This window comes from Centruroides sculpturatus, unplaced genomic scaffold, assembly GCF_000671375.1.
Source record: "Centruroides sculpturatus isolate CEXI.00-Female unplaced genomic scaffold, Cexi_2.0 scaffold686, whole genome shotgun sequence".
Taxonomy (NCBI): domain Eukaryota; kingdom Metazoa; phylum Arthropoda; class Arachnida; order Scorpiones; family Buthidae; genus Centruroides; species Centruroides sculpturatus.
In genome coordinates, this window is record NW_019384905.1 from 82,099 (window position 1) to 99,647 (window position 17,549).

Genomic DNA, 17,549 nt, shown 5'->3' on the forward strand with positions numbered 1-17,549 from the left:
ACGTCGTTCCCGATTATACGTCGCTTGTTAAAAAAGTATATGGAAAAATAAAAATCAAGTTTAAGTCATTTTATTCGACTTTACGTCTGTCCGCCACAAATATTGAAGTCGTAATATCACTAGATAAACGTTTAAAGCACATAAAATCATATTAAAATATATACAAGTATGTACTGTATTTACAGTACACGCATTCGTAAATTTAGATTACTTTTTTTGTACTATATTAAAAACTAAAATTTATTTGTTTGTAAGCTTAAAATAGATTTTTATTAACCATATATTATTTAAAATGCTTTCCTAGTGATAAGTAGATTCGGAAACAGGTAAATTCGATTTACGTCGTTTTCCTGGAACCAATTACCGACGTAAGGCGAGGTATACCTGTATAGATATAAAAATATTTACATCAGAAGAAACAAAAAAAATATATTCAAATTCTGTCTTTTCACTTCCTCAGGAACAAAACAGTCTTTACAGGCAGAGTGAACCTTTTTGTTAATTTTGAATTGTGAATATTTTTATATATAAACTATATTATTAAATTTTTATTTTTTACCTTCAGCAATCTTTTCATTATAGTGATATTTTGATTTGGTATATTCTCTACATTTAAATTCAATAAATTTTCCATAAAAGTTGGTTCTGACATCATTGCTCTTGCAGTTTTCCAAGTTGTTTGTTTACCAAGTAAAGCACAAATACATAAAGCTACAGTCATTACTACTGGTGGAGGTGCAACAAATGATCTGTAAATTTATAAGGAAAAAATTCTATCAAATAAATTTAATTTATGTAATTTAATATAATGCTAATATTAAAATTAAAAATATAATTTAAAGTGTATTAAAAACTTTGCTTTAATAAAACTTAAATTTATGTGCAATGCAAATGTTTTCAGTTTTGTTGACATACTTTTAGAGATAAATATTTCAATATCCAAACAAAATAAATAACATTGTTTTATTAAACGTAATAAATTGAGAAAAGTTCTGTTGTGAGAATTCTGTCTGTAGTAATGCTTTCATAAAAACAAGCATTGAACATAAAAATTAAACTCAGTTTTTGTATGTTGTTTTTCACTAAGAAATCATCATAAATAAATGGAAGTTAAAATTTAAATGGCAATTATAAAATTCTAAAGTTGTTTTATTTTTATTCTAATATTGTATTATACTGTATAATAAAAGTTCATATATACTGAAGTTTAAATATACTATTACTTTTATCCTCAGCAATTTTTCATTATAGTGGTATTTTGATTTACAGTTTGTAAAGATTCAATTTAGAAATTCTTTTTAGACTGATTTATAATAATGATTTTTCTTTTTATATTTTTTAAAAAATTTCATAACATCATGCATCAAATTCCAAATTCAAGGCTAAGATCAGAATGTACTGTACATTATTAAAGTTAGCAATATTAACTCATTATTTCAGATGGCATTCATATTTCTAAATTTCCACTATTTTAGAAATTAATGAACTCAAAATAACTTAGCTGTACATTGTATATATGTATATATAGTAGATAAATTAGCAACATATTAAGAAATATATAAAAACTTACACACATATAAGCTTATGTAAATTTTAGAAAATATTCATTCAAATTTTTAATATTTTAATTATATAATCTACATACTCCAATACAATTATTATTTGATTTAAGAATTACTGCAGTTTCCTGCTTATAACCTGCAATGGCATATACTCAATAAAAAATTGCTAGAACCAAAATAAAATCTTTATGTAATTGTCCATATACATTCACCTCTGAATTTTCTATTGAAAATATATTTCACAGATATGCAGTTTAGAAGATATAGTCTCAGACATGTTTTTTCTTATTTCTTTCCTTTTGTTTCTGTTAGTAGTTCATTGTACATTTATTTATAAAATAAATAGAAAAAAAAAACAAAATATTTGAGATGGAACCACCTAAACTGCATTATGTGTCAAAAATAAAAAATGACAATTGAACATGGTATAATATGATAAAATGACTGAAAAAAGTGCTAAAATGGCATAATTTTCAATACTCCATTTTTAAAATTACATGGTAGGAATGATTACTCAACTAGATATAGAGTAAATAAATAATAAATAAAATAATTTCCATTAATGTCATTGTTACTGTTAGGAAAGCTACAGAGACTACATAAACTACATACTAAAAACATGGATTTAAGATTTTGATCATAGGTGTTATTCACTGTAGAGGACTAATATACATAAAATTCACAATTGGTTTTAAATAGTTCTCTAGTGCAGTGGTTGCCAACCAGTCATCTGTGGACCACTGATGGTCTGCAAGAAAATTTTGGTGGTCCATGGAGAAATTTGGACATTGGTTACACAAAGTATTATAAAGGAAATGCAAAATTTTTGGTTGCTTTTTCTCACTCATTGGGAGTTTTTATTCAAATCTAAAACCAAATACAAAATGATTGTTATCAATAAATAATAATGTCAATAAATCAATAATTAATCAACAATAAACAATATGAGTGAGATTGTCATCCTTTGTAGAAAAGAGCCAAGAATCCATAAATTTATTTCAAACAAGCAGCAACAAACTTCACACTAATTTGTTATAATTAAACAAGTGGATTTCATAATAAAATAAAATAAATTGGAACTTTTATGATCATTACTCTACAGATGTTTATATTGTTTAAAAAATTCATGATAGTTGTCCATGGGATTCAAAATTGTGAGTTTAGTGGTCTGTGAGATGTGAAAGGTTGGCAACTGTTGCTCTAGTATCTAATAGTGCCAATTAAAACAAGTACTGACACAGAAAATGGGAGAGAATTAAAAGTAAGGCATACATATATGTTTCATGTAGTTTCCAGAAAAAATTGCAATGGCAGATGAATACGTGTGGTTAGTGTTACCTACCATCTGGTTTTCATCCGGACAGTCTGGGAATTGACTCACTGTCTGGGTGAACTATTAATTTTGTCCAGGAATTTCGTAGAAATTGTGAAATTACGATGAAACAAAGTTCTTGCAAATATTTTTACAAATTTACACTATTTTAACAGCGAAAGAACTCGCACTCACTGAAACTCATCTGCAATTCTGCCATGTTAGTCTGTTTACGCCAACGTGTGGCGCGCAACCTGTTGACCTTTTATTTTTTTGCATGTACAGTATGATCGTACACATCTCCAATATCCAAGAGAGCTAAGTTATCCATACCTGTTCTTTCTTAATTTAAGGTTACTTATGTTACTCCTACACAAGTCCCTAGTCCCTAACTGTAACTGATTTAGAACTGGCATGCACGTTATTCTTCGCATTGTAAAATGACATTGCACATGTGTCAGGAACTTCTGTTCGAACAAACCTGACCTGCTGTCTGGGGCAGCGATTTTGAAAAGGTGGCAACACTATGTGTGGTGCATAAAAGATTTTTCATATTTTTAAAAATACTGTTTGTAAGTTTAACAAATAAAAAAACTATTGAATGAGTTTGTGATTGCAATTTAAAATCAGCAGATAAATTCATCATCAGCAGGTGCAGGTAAAGCATCATTGCATTACCTGCACCTCTCTAAAATTAAAAACACAACCTACAGGAAGTTACATTAACACAATAATGAAAGTAAGAAACTGTTTTTGAGACATTCTTGTTAATTGTAATATTCTTGTTAATAATAAATTCCAGATCGTTTTTTAATTTTTTCTGCATTTGATTTTTAGAATTCTGAATATATTAGGAAAAGTAAGTAAACAAGTCACAAACAACTATTATAGAAATTATATGAAATAGAAACTTGAAAACCATTTATCATCACATTTACAAGAGCCTTTATTTCACGACATAATACCCACTAATATTAATGCACAAATCCAACGACACCTGCAGAGTATAAAAAAGAGGGAGAGCACATGTTATAAATAAGGGCATCATACTTTATGCAAGAAGCATATGATTCAATGTCGGATCAGCACTCCTGCAAGGTGGTGCGGATTGAACTCAGGGATAAAACTTGGCCTTGAAAACAAGGAATGGAGGTTTTGGTCAATATATGACAAAGTTACCTGGGTCAATGGACAAATATCATTCATTAATTTCATTAAGTCACAAATTTTGTTATTTGGACCCCCTTGGGATTAAGAAAAGGGCAATTGAAACAAAAAAAGGAAAGGCATATGCCCCAAGGTACAGGCACCTTGCATTATCCCATTGTTTATCAAAGTTTCAATTTTGGCTGCATAAGTATCTTGGGTCTACTGACTCAGTGACATATGCATCTCATGTTCAACCTCTTTATTACTTACAAAATGTTTGTCTCCAAGATGAATTTTTAGAAGCCCAACAGATGAAAATAGCTTGGGACTAAATCAGGGCTGTAATGTAGATGCTCAGAAAGTTCTAGCTTAGTTATTCATTTTTCTTCTAGGTTAATAAAACTTGGCATCAAGTTTTGTTAACCTAATTTGCTATTGCTATGATAAAACAGAATTCCTGTAATCAATATACATTTTTTCAAATTGTACTGTGAAAGTTTGACAGAACTTAACAATAGGATTTAGCATTCACATTCTGATTTTGCTTGTAGAAGTGAAATAACAGTACTCTTTGCAAATCACAAATCACTATAAGTATAACCTTTCTTCAAATTTCTTTGTTGAAGGTGAAGAAGGATATTTCCATTGTATTGGGTCATGCATTGATTTGAGTTAGCAGTGATGCATCCACATTTTGTTTCCAATAACAATTCTGTTAATCATGTCTTGTCCTTCATCTTCAGACTGTTGAGATGTGAGATGTATGGACAGACTTATTCAGTTCATTTTGTGTTCTTCCCTAAGTTTTCTGAAAATCCACTGTATGCACACTTCTCAAACTTCTGCTTCTGTTGGCAATCAGATTGGTTTTTATCAGTAACATTTGACTGTCAGAAAAAAATTTATCAAACCAAATGTATAATGCATACTGCTTTATATGACAAACACTTTCATCATAAACAAGAAGCATTTCCTTATGAATTTGCCATAAAATACACATAATGGCATGTGCTCTTCAACTTCAATCATAGTTGTCATTTTGAAACTGAGCTGGACAAATGCATGCAACACTTAGAGTCTGCTACTTCAAGGTGGATTGTGCTACTGCATAATGATATTTTTAGAAATTACTAACTGCCATTTTTAGCTATTCATATCAGTTTGTGATTTATTTACTGTCTTTCCCTCATAAAATTCCAATATAATAATTATTTGAAAATTTGATTTCAGTTTTATTTTAATAAAATTATTAATCATATAATATTCAAANAATTTCGGGACAAAGGAGCGAAGGTAGCCCAGAGGGCAAGTGGGGGGACGATGAGGACACTTTTGGCTTTGGACCGGAGGAGGAAAGACCGTCGGAGAGAGCGGTCTCGAGTTCGGTGTTGCTTCGGCCGGAAGGGTTACGAAGAACACTAAAGAAAGAAGTAGCATTGGAAGAGAAAAAGAACATTGGAAAAGCCGAGACTAAAGGACGAATTTTGGGTCCTCGCATGTGCTCCGTCCCCATAGAAGAAAAGAATCCCAAGACGAAAATCATCTAGTGGCCACCACCTCAATCAACCATTCGGGTACCCGTTCCTTACAACAAATTTCCATTTTTATTTCTCCCATTCTATCCTAATTCTTGTTCTTCCTTTCCTCTTCTAGTTATAAGTAGTTTTAAGTTAGTAATTAAGTGTCTCCTTTGTTACGCGAAAGAAAAGTTTAGCTCCGCTGTGAATTAAAAATCGGTGTTGTTTGTTCCCTTTTGTTTAATAAAAGTGAGGAACAAGGAGGTCGGAATCAACGAACCTTTCCTGTATATATGTTCGTAAAGTAAAATAAAGCACGTCTTATTGTTTTATATTCCTGTCTCTTTGTGAGAACTCAATAATCACCACGTGCACACCACAATGGAAACCGTGTGTTACAAACAGGAGGAATACTTTGAAGGGACAAACATGTACAGGTATACCTCGCCTTACGTCAGTAATTGGTTCCAGGAAAACGACGTAAGTCGAATTTACTTGTCTCTGAATCTACTTGTCACTAGGCGAAACCATAAATTACCATTCCCGGTTCTGTATTTTATTTATTAATGCATTTTTAATAATATATGGTTAATAAAAATCTATTTTAAGCTTACAAACAAATAAATTTTAGTTTTTAATATAGTACAGAAAAAAGTATTCTAAATTTACGAATGCATGTACTGTAAATACAGAACATACTTGTATATATTTTAATATGATTTTATGTGCTTTAAACGCTTTTCTACTGATATTACGACTTCAATATTTGTGGCGGACAGACGTAAAGTTGAATAAAATGACTTAAATTTGATTTTTATTTTTCCATATACTTTTTTGACAAACGACGTATAATCGGGAACGACATAACTCGAAACGACGTAAGTCGAGGTATGCCTGTATAATGTATAATATTGTAATTATGATAATAAAGTTTGTATGACAAAAGTTCAGTCTTTTTTTTTTTTAACAGACCTTGTATTCCACCATATACCTCACTGTTAAAATAAGAAATAATAAAAGATGCTGCTCAGTGGCAACATTGCAGACAAGAAGTATCATATTTTAGTAGTCCACAGATTATCTGTTTTCTCAGAATAAATGTCATTGCAGATTACACATGCAATAATACATAGTATAACAAAAAGGTTTGTAAAATATTTGAGGAGTTGCAGAGGGGTTAATGAACTAAACATGAGTAAATAAGAACAGTATATAACTACAATATGCCAAGATGACATGATTGTTCATATTGCCATTTTTAATGACACCACCCCTTAATCGCCATCTATTAAAGTGCTAAATTCTACCTTTGATAGGTTAGTTTGGTATGTTTTTCTCAAGGTGGTATTCAATTATTATGATTATTAACTTTTGTCCTTACTCTGATAATGAAGTGATAAGTGATTAGTGAAATAAAAAAGTCTTTAAAAAAATATAGTGAAGTTTATGAGTTATCTTTTTGTTTTACTTAAATTTAAAGTTTTATTTTGTAATATGTATATTATTTACTAACTTAAGAAGAGCCACAATTATGCATTAAAAGAGCTGGATGCACTCCGAAACAGCAGGTTTCCGACCACTGGTATGGGACTTCAGACAGTTTGAAAGTTTAAACACAAATAATCCCCAGCTCAACTGTTCAAAATTATAGTATTTACTAAAAATAACTTTACTCTGAGTCCTGGTTATGTAATAAAAATTTATGTAAACTATATTTTTAAAAATATTTTAATAAATAAATTAATGAAATAGCTAAGGACAATACAAATATACTAGTTGGACCTGGCCATGCATTGCAATGGCTCAAAATGTATCTTTTATAAACATATAACTCTCCCCATGGGAGGGAATTTTGAAAAATCCCTTCTTAGTGTACATTCTCTTGATGTACCCTATTAAAACGCAAAAAACTGCATCTAAAATAGTATAATAGAACCTGAATTCTTCAAGGTAAGCCTTAATTTTGTCCCTCTCCCTCGCAGGGGGAATTTTGACATCTATCTAATATACAAGTTCAGACATGTGCACTGCGTATCTCGCTGACCATGCCGCGTGGTTACCTATCTTGTATAAGTATGCGTCTTGCCCTCGCCACATGCTGACACCAAAAATATAATGCTTACCTAGATGATATCTTTTAATTTATATGAATGTTTAACAGAATAATATACAGACTATGTCCACCCTGAAAGTCCATTCTAAATATTGGTGAAAGAATTTTTAAAATTGGATGAGTAGTTTCGGAGATTACTTCCTACATCCAAACTTACAAACTTTACCTCTTTATAATATTAGTACAGGCATACCTCGACTTACGTCGTTTCGAGTTACGTCGTTCCCGATTATACGTCGCTTGTTAAAAAAGTATATGGAAAAATAAAAATCAAGTTTAAGTCATTTTATTCGACTTTACGTCTGTCCGCCACAAATATTGAAGTCGTAATATCACTAGATAAACGTTTAAAGCACATAAAATCATATTAAAATATATACAAGTATGTACTGTATTTACAGTACACGCATTCGTAAATTTAGATTATTTTTTTGTACTATATTAAAAACTAAAATTTATTTGTTTGTAAGCTTAAAATAGATTTTTATTAACCATATATTATTTAAAATGCTTTCCTAGTGATAAGTAGATTCGGAAACAGGTAAATTCGATTTACGTCGTTTTCCTGGAACCAATTACCGACGTAAGGCGAGGTATACCTGTATAGATATAAAAATATTTACATCAGAAGAAACAAAAAAAATATATTCAAATTCTGTCTTTTCACTTCCTCAGGAACAAAACAGTCTTTACAGGCAGAGTGAACCTTTTTGTTAATTTTGAATTGTGAATATTTTTATATATAAACTATATTATTAAATTTTTATTTTTTACCTTCAGCAATCTTTTCATTATAGTGATATTTTGATTTGGTATATTCTCTACATTTAAATTCAATAAATTTTCCATAAAAGTTGGTTCTGACATCATTGCTCTTGCAGTTTTCCAAGTTGTTTGTTTACCAAGTAAAGCACAAATACATAAAGCTACAGTCATTACTACTGGTGGAGGTGCAACAAATGATCTGTAAATTTATAAGGAAAAAATTCTATCAAATAAATTTAATTTATGTAATTTAATATAATGCTAATATTAAAATTAAAAATATAATTTAAAGTGTATTAAAAACTTTGCTTTAATAAAACTTAAATTTATGTGCAATGCAAATGTTTTCAGTTTTGTTGACATACTTTTAGAGATAAATATTTCAATATCCAAACAAAATAAATAACATTGTTTTATTAAACGTAATAAATTGAGAAAAGTTCTGTTGTGAGAATTCTGTCTGTAGTAATGCTTTCATAAAAACAAGCATTGAACATAAAAATTAAACTCAGTTTTTGTATGTTGTTTTTCACTAAGAAATCATCATAAATAAATGGAAGTTAAAATTTAAATGGCAATTATAAAATTCTAAAGTTGTTTTATTTTTATTCTAATATTGTATTATACTGTATAATAAAAGTTCATATATACTGAAGTTTAAATATACTATTACTTTTATCCTCAGCAATTTTTCATTATAGTGGTATTTTGATTTACAGTTTGTAAAGATTCAATTTAGAAATTCTTTTTAGACTGATTTATAATAATGATTTTTCTTTTTATATTTTTTAAAAAATTTCATAACATCATGCATCAAATTCCAAATTCAAGGCTAAGATCAGAATGTACTGTACATTATTAAAGTTAGCAATATTAACTCATTATTTCAGATGGCATTCATATTTCTAAATTTCCACTATTTTAGAAATTAATGAACTCAAAATAACTTAGCTGTACATTGTATATATGTATATATAGTAGATAAATTAGCAACATATTAAGAAATATATAAAAACTTACACACATATAAGCTTATGTAAATTTTAGAAAATATTCATTCAAATTTTTAATATTTTAATTATATAATCTACATACTCCAATACAATTATTATTTGATTTAAGAATTACTGCAGTTTCCTGCTTATAACCTGCAATGGCATATACTCAATAAAAAATTGCTAGAACCAAAATAAAATCTTTATGTAATTGTCCATATACATTCACCTCTGAATTTTCTATTGAAAATATATTTCACAGATATGCAGTTTAGAAGATATAGTCTCAGACATGTTTTTTCTTATTTCTTTCCTTTTGTTTCTGTTAGTAGTTCATTGTACATTTATTTATAAAATAAATAGAAAAAAAAAACAAAATATTTGAGATGGAACCACCTAAACTGCATTATGTGTAAAAAATAAAAAATGACAATTGAACATGGTATAATATGATAAAATGACTGAAAAAAGTGCTAAAATGGCATAATTTTCAATACTCCATTTTTAAAATTACATGGTAGGAATGATTACTCAACTAGATATAGAGTAAATAAATAATAAATAAAATAATTTCCATTAATGTCATTGTTACTGTTAGGAAAGCTACAGAGACTACATAAACTACATACTAAAAACATGGATTTAAGATTTTGATCATAGGTGTTATTCACTGTAGAGGACTAATATACATAAAATTCACAATTGGTTTTAAATAGTTCTCTAGTGCAGTGGTTGCCAACCAGTCATCTGTGGACCACTGATGGTCTGCAAGAAAATTTTGGTGGTCCATGGAGAAATTTGGACATTGGTTACACAAAGTATTATAAAGGAAATGCAAAATTTTTGGTTGCTTTTTCTCACTCATTGGGAGTTTTTATTCAAATCTAAAACCAAATACAAAATGATTGTTATCAATAAATAATAATGTCAATAAATCAATAATTAATCAACAATAAACAATATGAGTGAGATTGTCATCCTTTGTAGAAAAGAGCCAAGAATCCATAAATTTATTTCAAACAAGCAGCAACAAACTTCACACTAATTTGTTATAATTAAACAAGTGGATTTCATAATAAAATAAAATAAATTGGAACTTTTATGATCATTACTCTACAGATGTTTATATTGTTTAAAAAATTCATGATAGTTGTCCATGGGATTCAAAATTGTGAGTTTAGTGGTCTGTGAGATGTGAAAGGTTGGCAACTGTTGCTCTAGTATCTAATAGTGCCAATTAAAACAAGTACTGACACAGAAAATGGGAGAGAATTAAAAGTAAGGCATACATATATGTTTCATGTAGTTTCCAGAAAAAATTGCAATGGCAGATGAATACGTGTGGTTAGTGTTACCTACCATCTGGTTTTCATCCGGACAGTCTGGGAATTGACTCACTGTCTGGGTGAACTATTAATTTTGTCCAGGAATTTCGTAGAAATTGTGAAATTACGATGAAACAAAGTTCTTGCAAATATTTTTACAAATTTACACTATTTTAACAGCGAAAGAACTCGCACTCACTGAAACTCATCTGCAATTCTGCCATGTTAGTCTGTTTACGCCAACGTGTGGCGCGCAACCTGTTGACCTTTTATTTTTTTGCATATACAGTATGATCGTACACATCTCCAATATCCAAGAGAGCTAAGTTATCCATACCTGTTCTTTCTTAATTTAAGGTTACTTATGTTACTCCTACACAAGTCCCTAGTCCCTAACTGTAACTGATTTAGAACTGGCATGCACGTTATTCTTCGCATTGTAAAATGACATTGCACATGTGTCAGGAACTTCTGTTCGAACAAACCTGACCTGCTGTCTGGGGCAGCGATTTTGAAAAGGTGGCAACACTATGTGTGGTGCATAAAAGATTTTTCATATTTTTAAAAATACTGTTTGTAAGTTTAACAAATAAAAAAACTATTGAATGAGTTTGTGATTGCAATTTAAAATCAGCAGATAAATTCATCATCAGCAGGTGCAGGTAAAGCATCATTGCATTACCTGCACCTCTCTAAAATTAAAAACACAACCTACAGGAAGTTACATTAACACAATAATGAAAGTAAGAAACTGTTTTTGAGACATTCTTGTTAATTGTAATATTCTTGTTAATAATAAATTCCAGATCGTTTTTTAATTTTTTCTGCATTTGATTTTTAGAATTCTGAATATATTAGGAAAAGTAAGTAAACAAGTCACAAACAACTATTATAGAAATTATATGAAATAGAAACTTGAAAACCATTTATCATCACATTTACAAGAGCCTTTATTTCACGACATAATACCCACTAATATTAATGCACAAATCCAACGACACCTGCAGAGTATAAAAAAGAGGGAGAGCACATGTTATAAATAAGGGCATCATACTTTATGCAAGAAGCATATGATTCAATGTCGGATCAGCACTCCTGCAAGGTGGTGCGGATTGAACTCAGGGATAAAACTTGGCCTTGAAAACAAGGAATGGAGGTTTTGGTCAATATATGACAAAGTTACCTGGGTCAATGGACAAATATCATTCATTAATTTCATTAAGTCACAAATTTTGTTATTTGGACCCCCTTGGGATTAAGAAAAGGGCAATTGAAACAAAAAAAGGAAAGGCATATGCCCCAAGGTACAGGCACCTTGCATTATCCCATTGTTTATCAAAGTTTCAATTTTGGCTGCATAAGTATCTTGGGTCTACTGACTCAGTGACATATGCATCTCATGTTCAACCTCTTTATTACTTACAAAATGTTTGTCTCCAAGATGAATTTTTAGAAGCCCAACAGATGAAAATAGCTTGGGACTAAATCAGGGCTGTAATGTAGATGCTCAGAAAGTTCTAGCTTAGTTATTCATTTTTCTTCTAGGTTAATAAAACTTGGCATCAAGTTTTGTTAACCTAATTTGCTATTGCTATGATAAAACAGAATTCCTGTAATCAATATACATTTTTTCAAATTGTACTGTGAAAGTTTGACAGAACTTAACAATAGGATTTAGCATTCACATTCTGATTTTGCTTGTAGAAGTGAAATAACAGTACTCTTTGCAAATCACAAATCACTATAAGTATAACCTTTCTTCAAATTTCTTTGTTGAAGGTGAAGAAGGATATTTCCATTGTATTGGGTCATGCATTGATTTGAGTTAGCAGTGATGCATCCACATTTTGTTTCCAATAACAATTCTGTTAATCATGTCTTGTCCTTCATCTTCAGACTGTTGAGATGTGAGATGTATGGACAGACTTATTCAGTTCATTTTGTGTTCTTCCCTAAGTTTTCTGAAAATCCACTGTATGCACACTTCTCAAACTTCTGCTTCTGTTGGCAATCAGATTGGTTTTTATCAGTAACATTTGACTGTCAGAAAAAAATTTATCAAACCAAATGTATAATGCATACTGCTTTATATGACAAACACTTTCATCATAAACAAGAAGCATTTCCTTATGAATTTGCCATAAAATACACATAATGGCATGTGCTCTTCAACTTCAATCATAGTTGTCATTTTGAAACTGAGCTGGACAAATGCATGCAACACTTAGAGTCTGCTACTTCAAGGTGGATTGTGCTACTGCATAATGATATTTTTAGAAATTACTAACTGCCATTTTTAGCTATTCATATCAGTTTGTGATTTATTTACTGTCTTTCCCTCATAAAATTCCAATATAATAATTATTTGAAAATTTGATTTCAGTTTTATTTTAATAAAATTATTAATCATATAATATTCAAATATGTAAAAATCACCTTATTTCTGTGATATCAGATTTATCTATTTCTTTTAATGAATTACGTGCTGCATCTAAGGCTGAAAGTGTTTCACTTAAGGTCACTTCAGCTTCCATCTAAGAAAAAAAAAACACATTTAGAACTGCTTTTAATTTCATATTTAACTAATTAATATATAGAATTATAAATATTGTGAAAAATTGGTATTACACATTATTGTTTAAGCAGAATGAGCAAAAAATAAAGGAAGATAAAATTCAAAATTAAATTATATTGTGTAAATTATTTTTTAATACATAATAAAATGTAAAACTTTTATAAATATCATATAAAAACTAAGCTTTTAGGCTGTTTTTTGTTTGTTTAAACAATTAAAATATAAACTTACTCTAAACTAAAACCACTAAAAAACCTAATATCCAGCAAAGAAGTTTGGAGGTACTAATGTTTTCATCCTTGTTGAACGAGTATCATTCATTAATCATCCATCTGCTGAAACAATGGGGAATTGCCATACATGTGTTAAGAGGGGAGGGGGAAAAATAGTAAAATTTATAGTTCAAAGAAAGACATCTATGCTATAGGGAAAAAGTCAACATTGCAAAAATTAATAGTGGTATTATTGCAGATCAGACTTCACAAAATGATTGGCCAACACTGCATTGGTTATTTTTGCATTCAACCCAGACATCAATATGGACTTTATCTGTGCATGCCTCTTACATAGCTCTTCCTGGCAGCCCTTTCTCAAACATCTTAAGCAGATGGAAATTTTTATCTAGCCAAAACATAGCTGCTACATTTGCTTTATTGCTATAATTTTGTTGTTTATAACTATTTCATTTATAAATTGTTGCATTTTTTAAACTTCTCATTCAAATGTTTGTAATATATTCAATTTTTAAAATTAATCTTTTATGATATTCTTTAATATAATATGAAATTATTTGTTAAATGAGTTGAAAATGTCTGTTTTGAACATAAATGTTTCACTGTTAAGACATTATTGCTGTTGTTCAAATCCAATAAATATTTTGATATTAAAAGTAAAATCACTACTTGACATACTAAATTTGATGGCTGATTTCACCCTTAAAAATGTTTTTAACTTATAAAAATATGCACTTTTTAGTTTTGATATTTTACAAAATTATTGGAATCATTAAAATCAAAAAAGAACACTCATAAATCAAATAAAATTGTGCAAAATTATAGATAAATAAAGTGGATCAGCAATAACACATTATAAAATTGATCAGCAAAATGTAAGAGAATATCAAAAAGTTCACTCCTAAAAAATCAATATGAAAACTCAATCTCGTGGGGATGAAATGAAATGATTATTTCTTAGTATTTGATTGTTTACTGTTCTCTCAATTTGTTGTATTTCCTTTGAAATTAGCACAAGTTTGCTGTTGAGAAAAAAATCACACAGGAACTCTTTTTGAGTGGAAAAAGTAGGTTTATTTTCTATAATTTAAAATTATATGCATTTTGGGCTTACTGCAGGCTTCAGTCCTAATATTATAGTGACAGCTGAAATAACATTATTAAAACCATGAGTAAAATAAGTAACTGTAGAAATAAAATTATTTTGGTTAAATCATAAAATTATGGGCTAGTATAAATAAAACTGTAAAAATAAATATAATTTCATAAAATGTATAAAATGTTTTTTGATTAAAAAGGTAGTAAAACATAAAAAACCTTAAAACCAATTAAAACTGGCTAAAAATAAGGTGTAAGAGCATTCACTCATAATGATTATTTCTTATTTTACTCCCTATATTACAAACTTTAATATTATGCAAGTTTTCGTGTTTTCTTTTCATCAAAATAGAACATAAACTGTCAATTTGATTTTTTATTTTCATTTATATATGCAAATTCAATAGGCAAAATTCTTATATATCAGTATATATAATGCATTGAATATTATAAATATTTCACAATGTCTTACCTTCTCATGACTTATAAGTCCATGTTTTTCTTTCAGCTCTTCAGTTTTGACATTTTCAATTTGTCGTTTTTCTTTTATAGTAAGAGTTTGCAATGAAATAATTTCCAACAATTCATTGCAAGCATCAGTTTTTCTGTTCAAAACAATTTGTTGTTCATCTAATTTTTCTTGAAAAAGTAGAATTTGTTCTCGAGCAAGTTGAATTTTAGTCAATCCTTCTATAATTCGTTTGCTCTAAAATAAATATAATCTTTGTATTAAATTATATTATTAGTAATTTACAAATGTTCAATTATTACTATATTATTATATTTATATAGATTGAACTTCTTTAATCTGTCATTCTGTGATCTGGCAACTCCCATGGTCCAGCACATTTTGGATTTGCTGCCACTAGATTGTAGACCTGTTATGTCTGTTTATTTGATTCACAGAAAATTAATTAGGGGAAAGCCAAAGTACCAGAAGCAAGCTATATTGCAACAGTGGCTGCAGAAGGTTGATGATAATTCTTTCAAAGATTGATTCAACATAGAAAATCTACTTTGCTACATGCTGCACCTCCTCTGTTTCTGATCTACACATACCAGATAAGCATAGAGACCCTAATGACCCTTCATACCTTAAAGATATTGCTGACCCTGCTGATTTCTGATGTAATTCAGAGTTAACCAGATTTTGCTCAGAAAAATGACATATTAAAGTTAAAAATAAAAATACACATATATAAACTTTGGAAATGAAAATTCAAAGTAATGCATCCATATAAACAATATTATTGGTTGTTTATATGGAATCCTTTTTGCACTAAAGAAAAGAAAGTCAACTGCAGAATTCAATCAGATATTAAAATTTGGATCCAATAACTCATAGCTGCCATTACTGTATGAAAACTAATGGAGAGAAAATTTACTCTGATACTAATTGAGTTTTTTGAAAATCAGAAATAAATGCCAAAGAAAGGCAATGCAATTTCTTACTCTAATTCACATTTCTGAAGAGTAGAAAGGATAATATTAAAATAACAAACTACAAACTCCCAGATGAGAGATTAAGTGCATTTTGCATACCCTTTAATCAGCCATTGAAGTGTGGCTACACGCCTGTTTTCTTTTATTATTATTAGTCTGTATAATTTTAGTTTAATTTAAATTCTAGAATTTTCCTTCTTTCCGATTTCTTTGTTCCTTTGTCTCGGACTTCGGAAAACTCGCCTCACCCCTAACCCATCAGAGGGTAGTGTTAGAACAAAAGGGAAAACGAGACTGGAGGGCGAAAGAAAGAGTTTCGAGAAGCATTCTTGGGCCGGACTCAGAGAGAGAGAGAGAGAGAGACGAGTGGCAGCAGGCTCTGGAATGGAAACTCAGGGAGCGCTGCAGAAAGAGGCCGTAAGAAGCAGATCGGCAGAAGAGTCAAGTCGACGATTATAGAGAAAAAACCCCAGAAGAGACCTGAATTGTTCTAAAAGGAGAACAGATGAGAAAGAAGCTGAGACAAGGAACGGTGGAGAACCAAAAGGAAAATTGGGTACCCTCTGTCCTTTAATTCTTCTTATTTTCCCTTCTACCTTTCCTATCTCTTAGTTTAAGTTAGTTTAAGTTTACGCGCGCAACTAAATTTGTCGGGAGGTAGTTANATTTATGTAAACTATATTTTTAAAAATATTTTAATAAATAAATTAATGAAATAGCTAAGGACAATACAAATATACTAGTTGGACCTGGCCATGCATTGCAATGGCTCAAAATGTATCTTTTATAAACATATAACTCTCCCCATGGGAGGGAATTTTGAAAAATCCCTTCTTAGTGTACATTCTCTTGATGTACCCTATTAAAACGCAAAAAACTGCATCTAAAATAGTATAATAGAACCTGAATTCTTCAAGGTAAGCCTTAATTTTGTCCCTCTCCCTCGCAGGGGGAATTTTGACATCTATCTAATATACAAGTTCAGACATGTGCACTGCGTATCTCGCTGACCATGCCGCGTGGTTACCTATCTTGTATAAGTATGCGTCTTGCCCTCGCCACATGCTGACACCAAAAATATAATGCTTACCTAGATGATATCTTTTAATTTATATGAATGTTTAACAGAATAATATACAGACTATGTCCACCCTGAAAGTCCATTCTAAATATTGGTGAAAGAATTTTTAAAATTGGATGAGTAGTTTCGGAGATTACTTCCTACATCCAAACTTACAAACTTTACCTCTTTATAATATTAGTACAGGCATACCTCGACTTACGTCGTTTCGAGTTACGTCGTTCCCGATTATACGTCGCTTGTTAAAAAAGTATATGGAAAAATAAAAATCAAGTTTAAGTCATTTTATTCGACTTTACGTCTGTCCGCCACAAATATTGAAGTCGTAATATCACTAGATAAACGTTTAAAGCACATAAAATCATATTAAAATATATACAA

The 17,549-nt window shown here is 29.9% G+C and overlaps 1 protein-coding gene across 1 annotated transcript in view; it reads right to left on the reverse strand.

Moving 5' to 3' along the window:
- The window catches only part of LOC111631552 (dynein heavy chain 10, axonemal-like), a gene marked incomplete at its 3' end in the record, with an annotated part of 405,219 nt that overhangs the window by 79,464 nt on the left and 308,206 nt on the right, over positions 1-17,549 (reverse strand). Inside the window, exons 52-56 of the mRNA XM_023375809.1 lie at positions 15,117-15,350; positions 13,175-13,272; positions 8,428-8,617; positions 4,855-4,910; positions 560-749 (exon numbers count right to left, since the gene is read on the reverse strand). Coding sequence (XP_023231577.1) covers positions 560-749; positions 4,855-4,910; positions 8,428-8,617; positions 13,175-13,272; positions 15,117-15,350 — 768 coding nt within the window. The remainder of the gene's footprint in view (positions 1-559; positions 750-4,854; positions 4,911-8,427; positions 8,618-13,174; positions 13,273-15,116; positions 15,351-17,549) is intronic.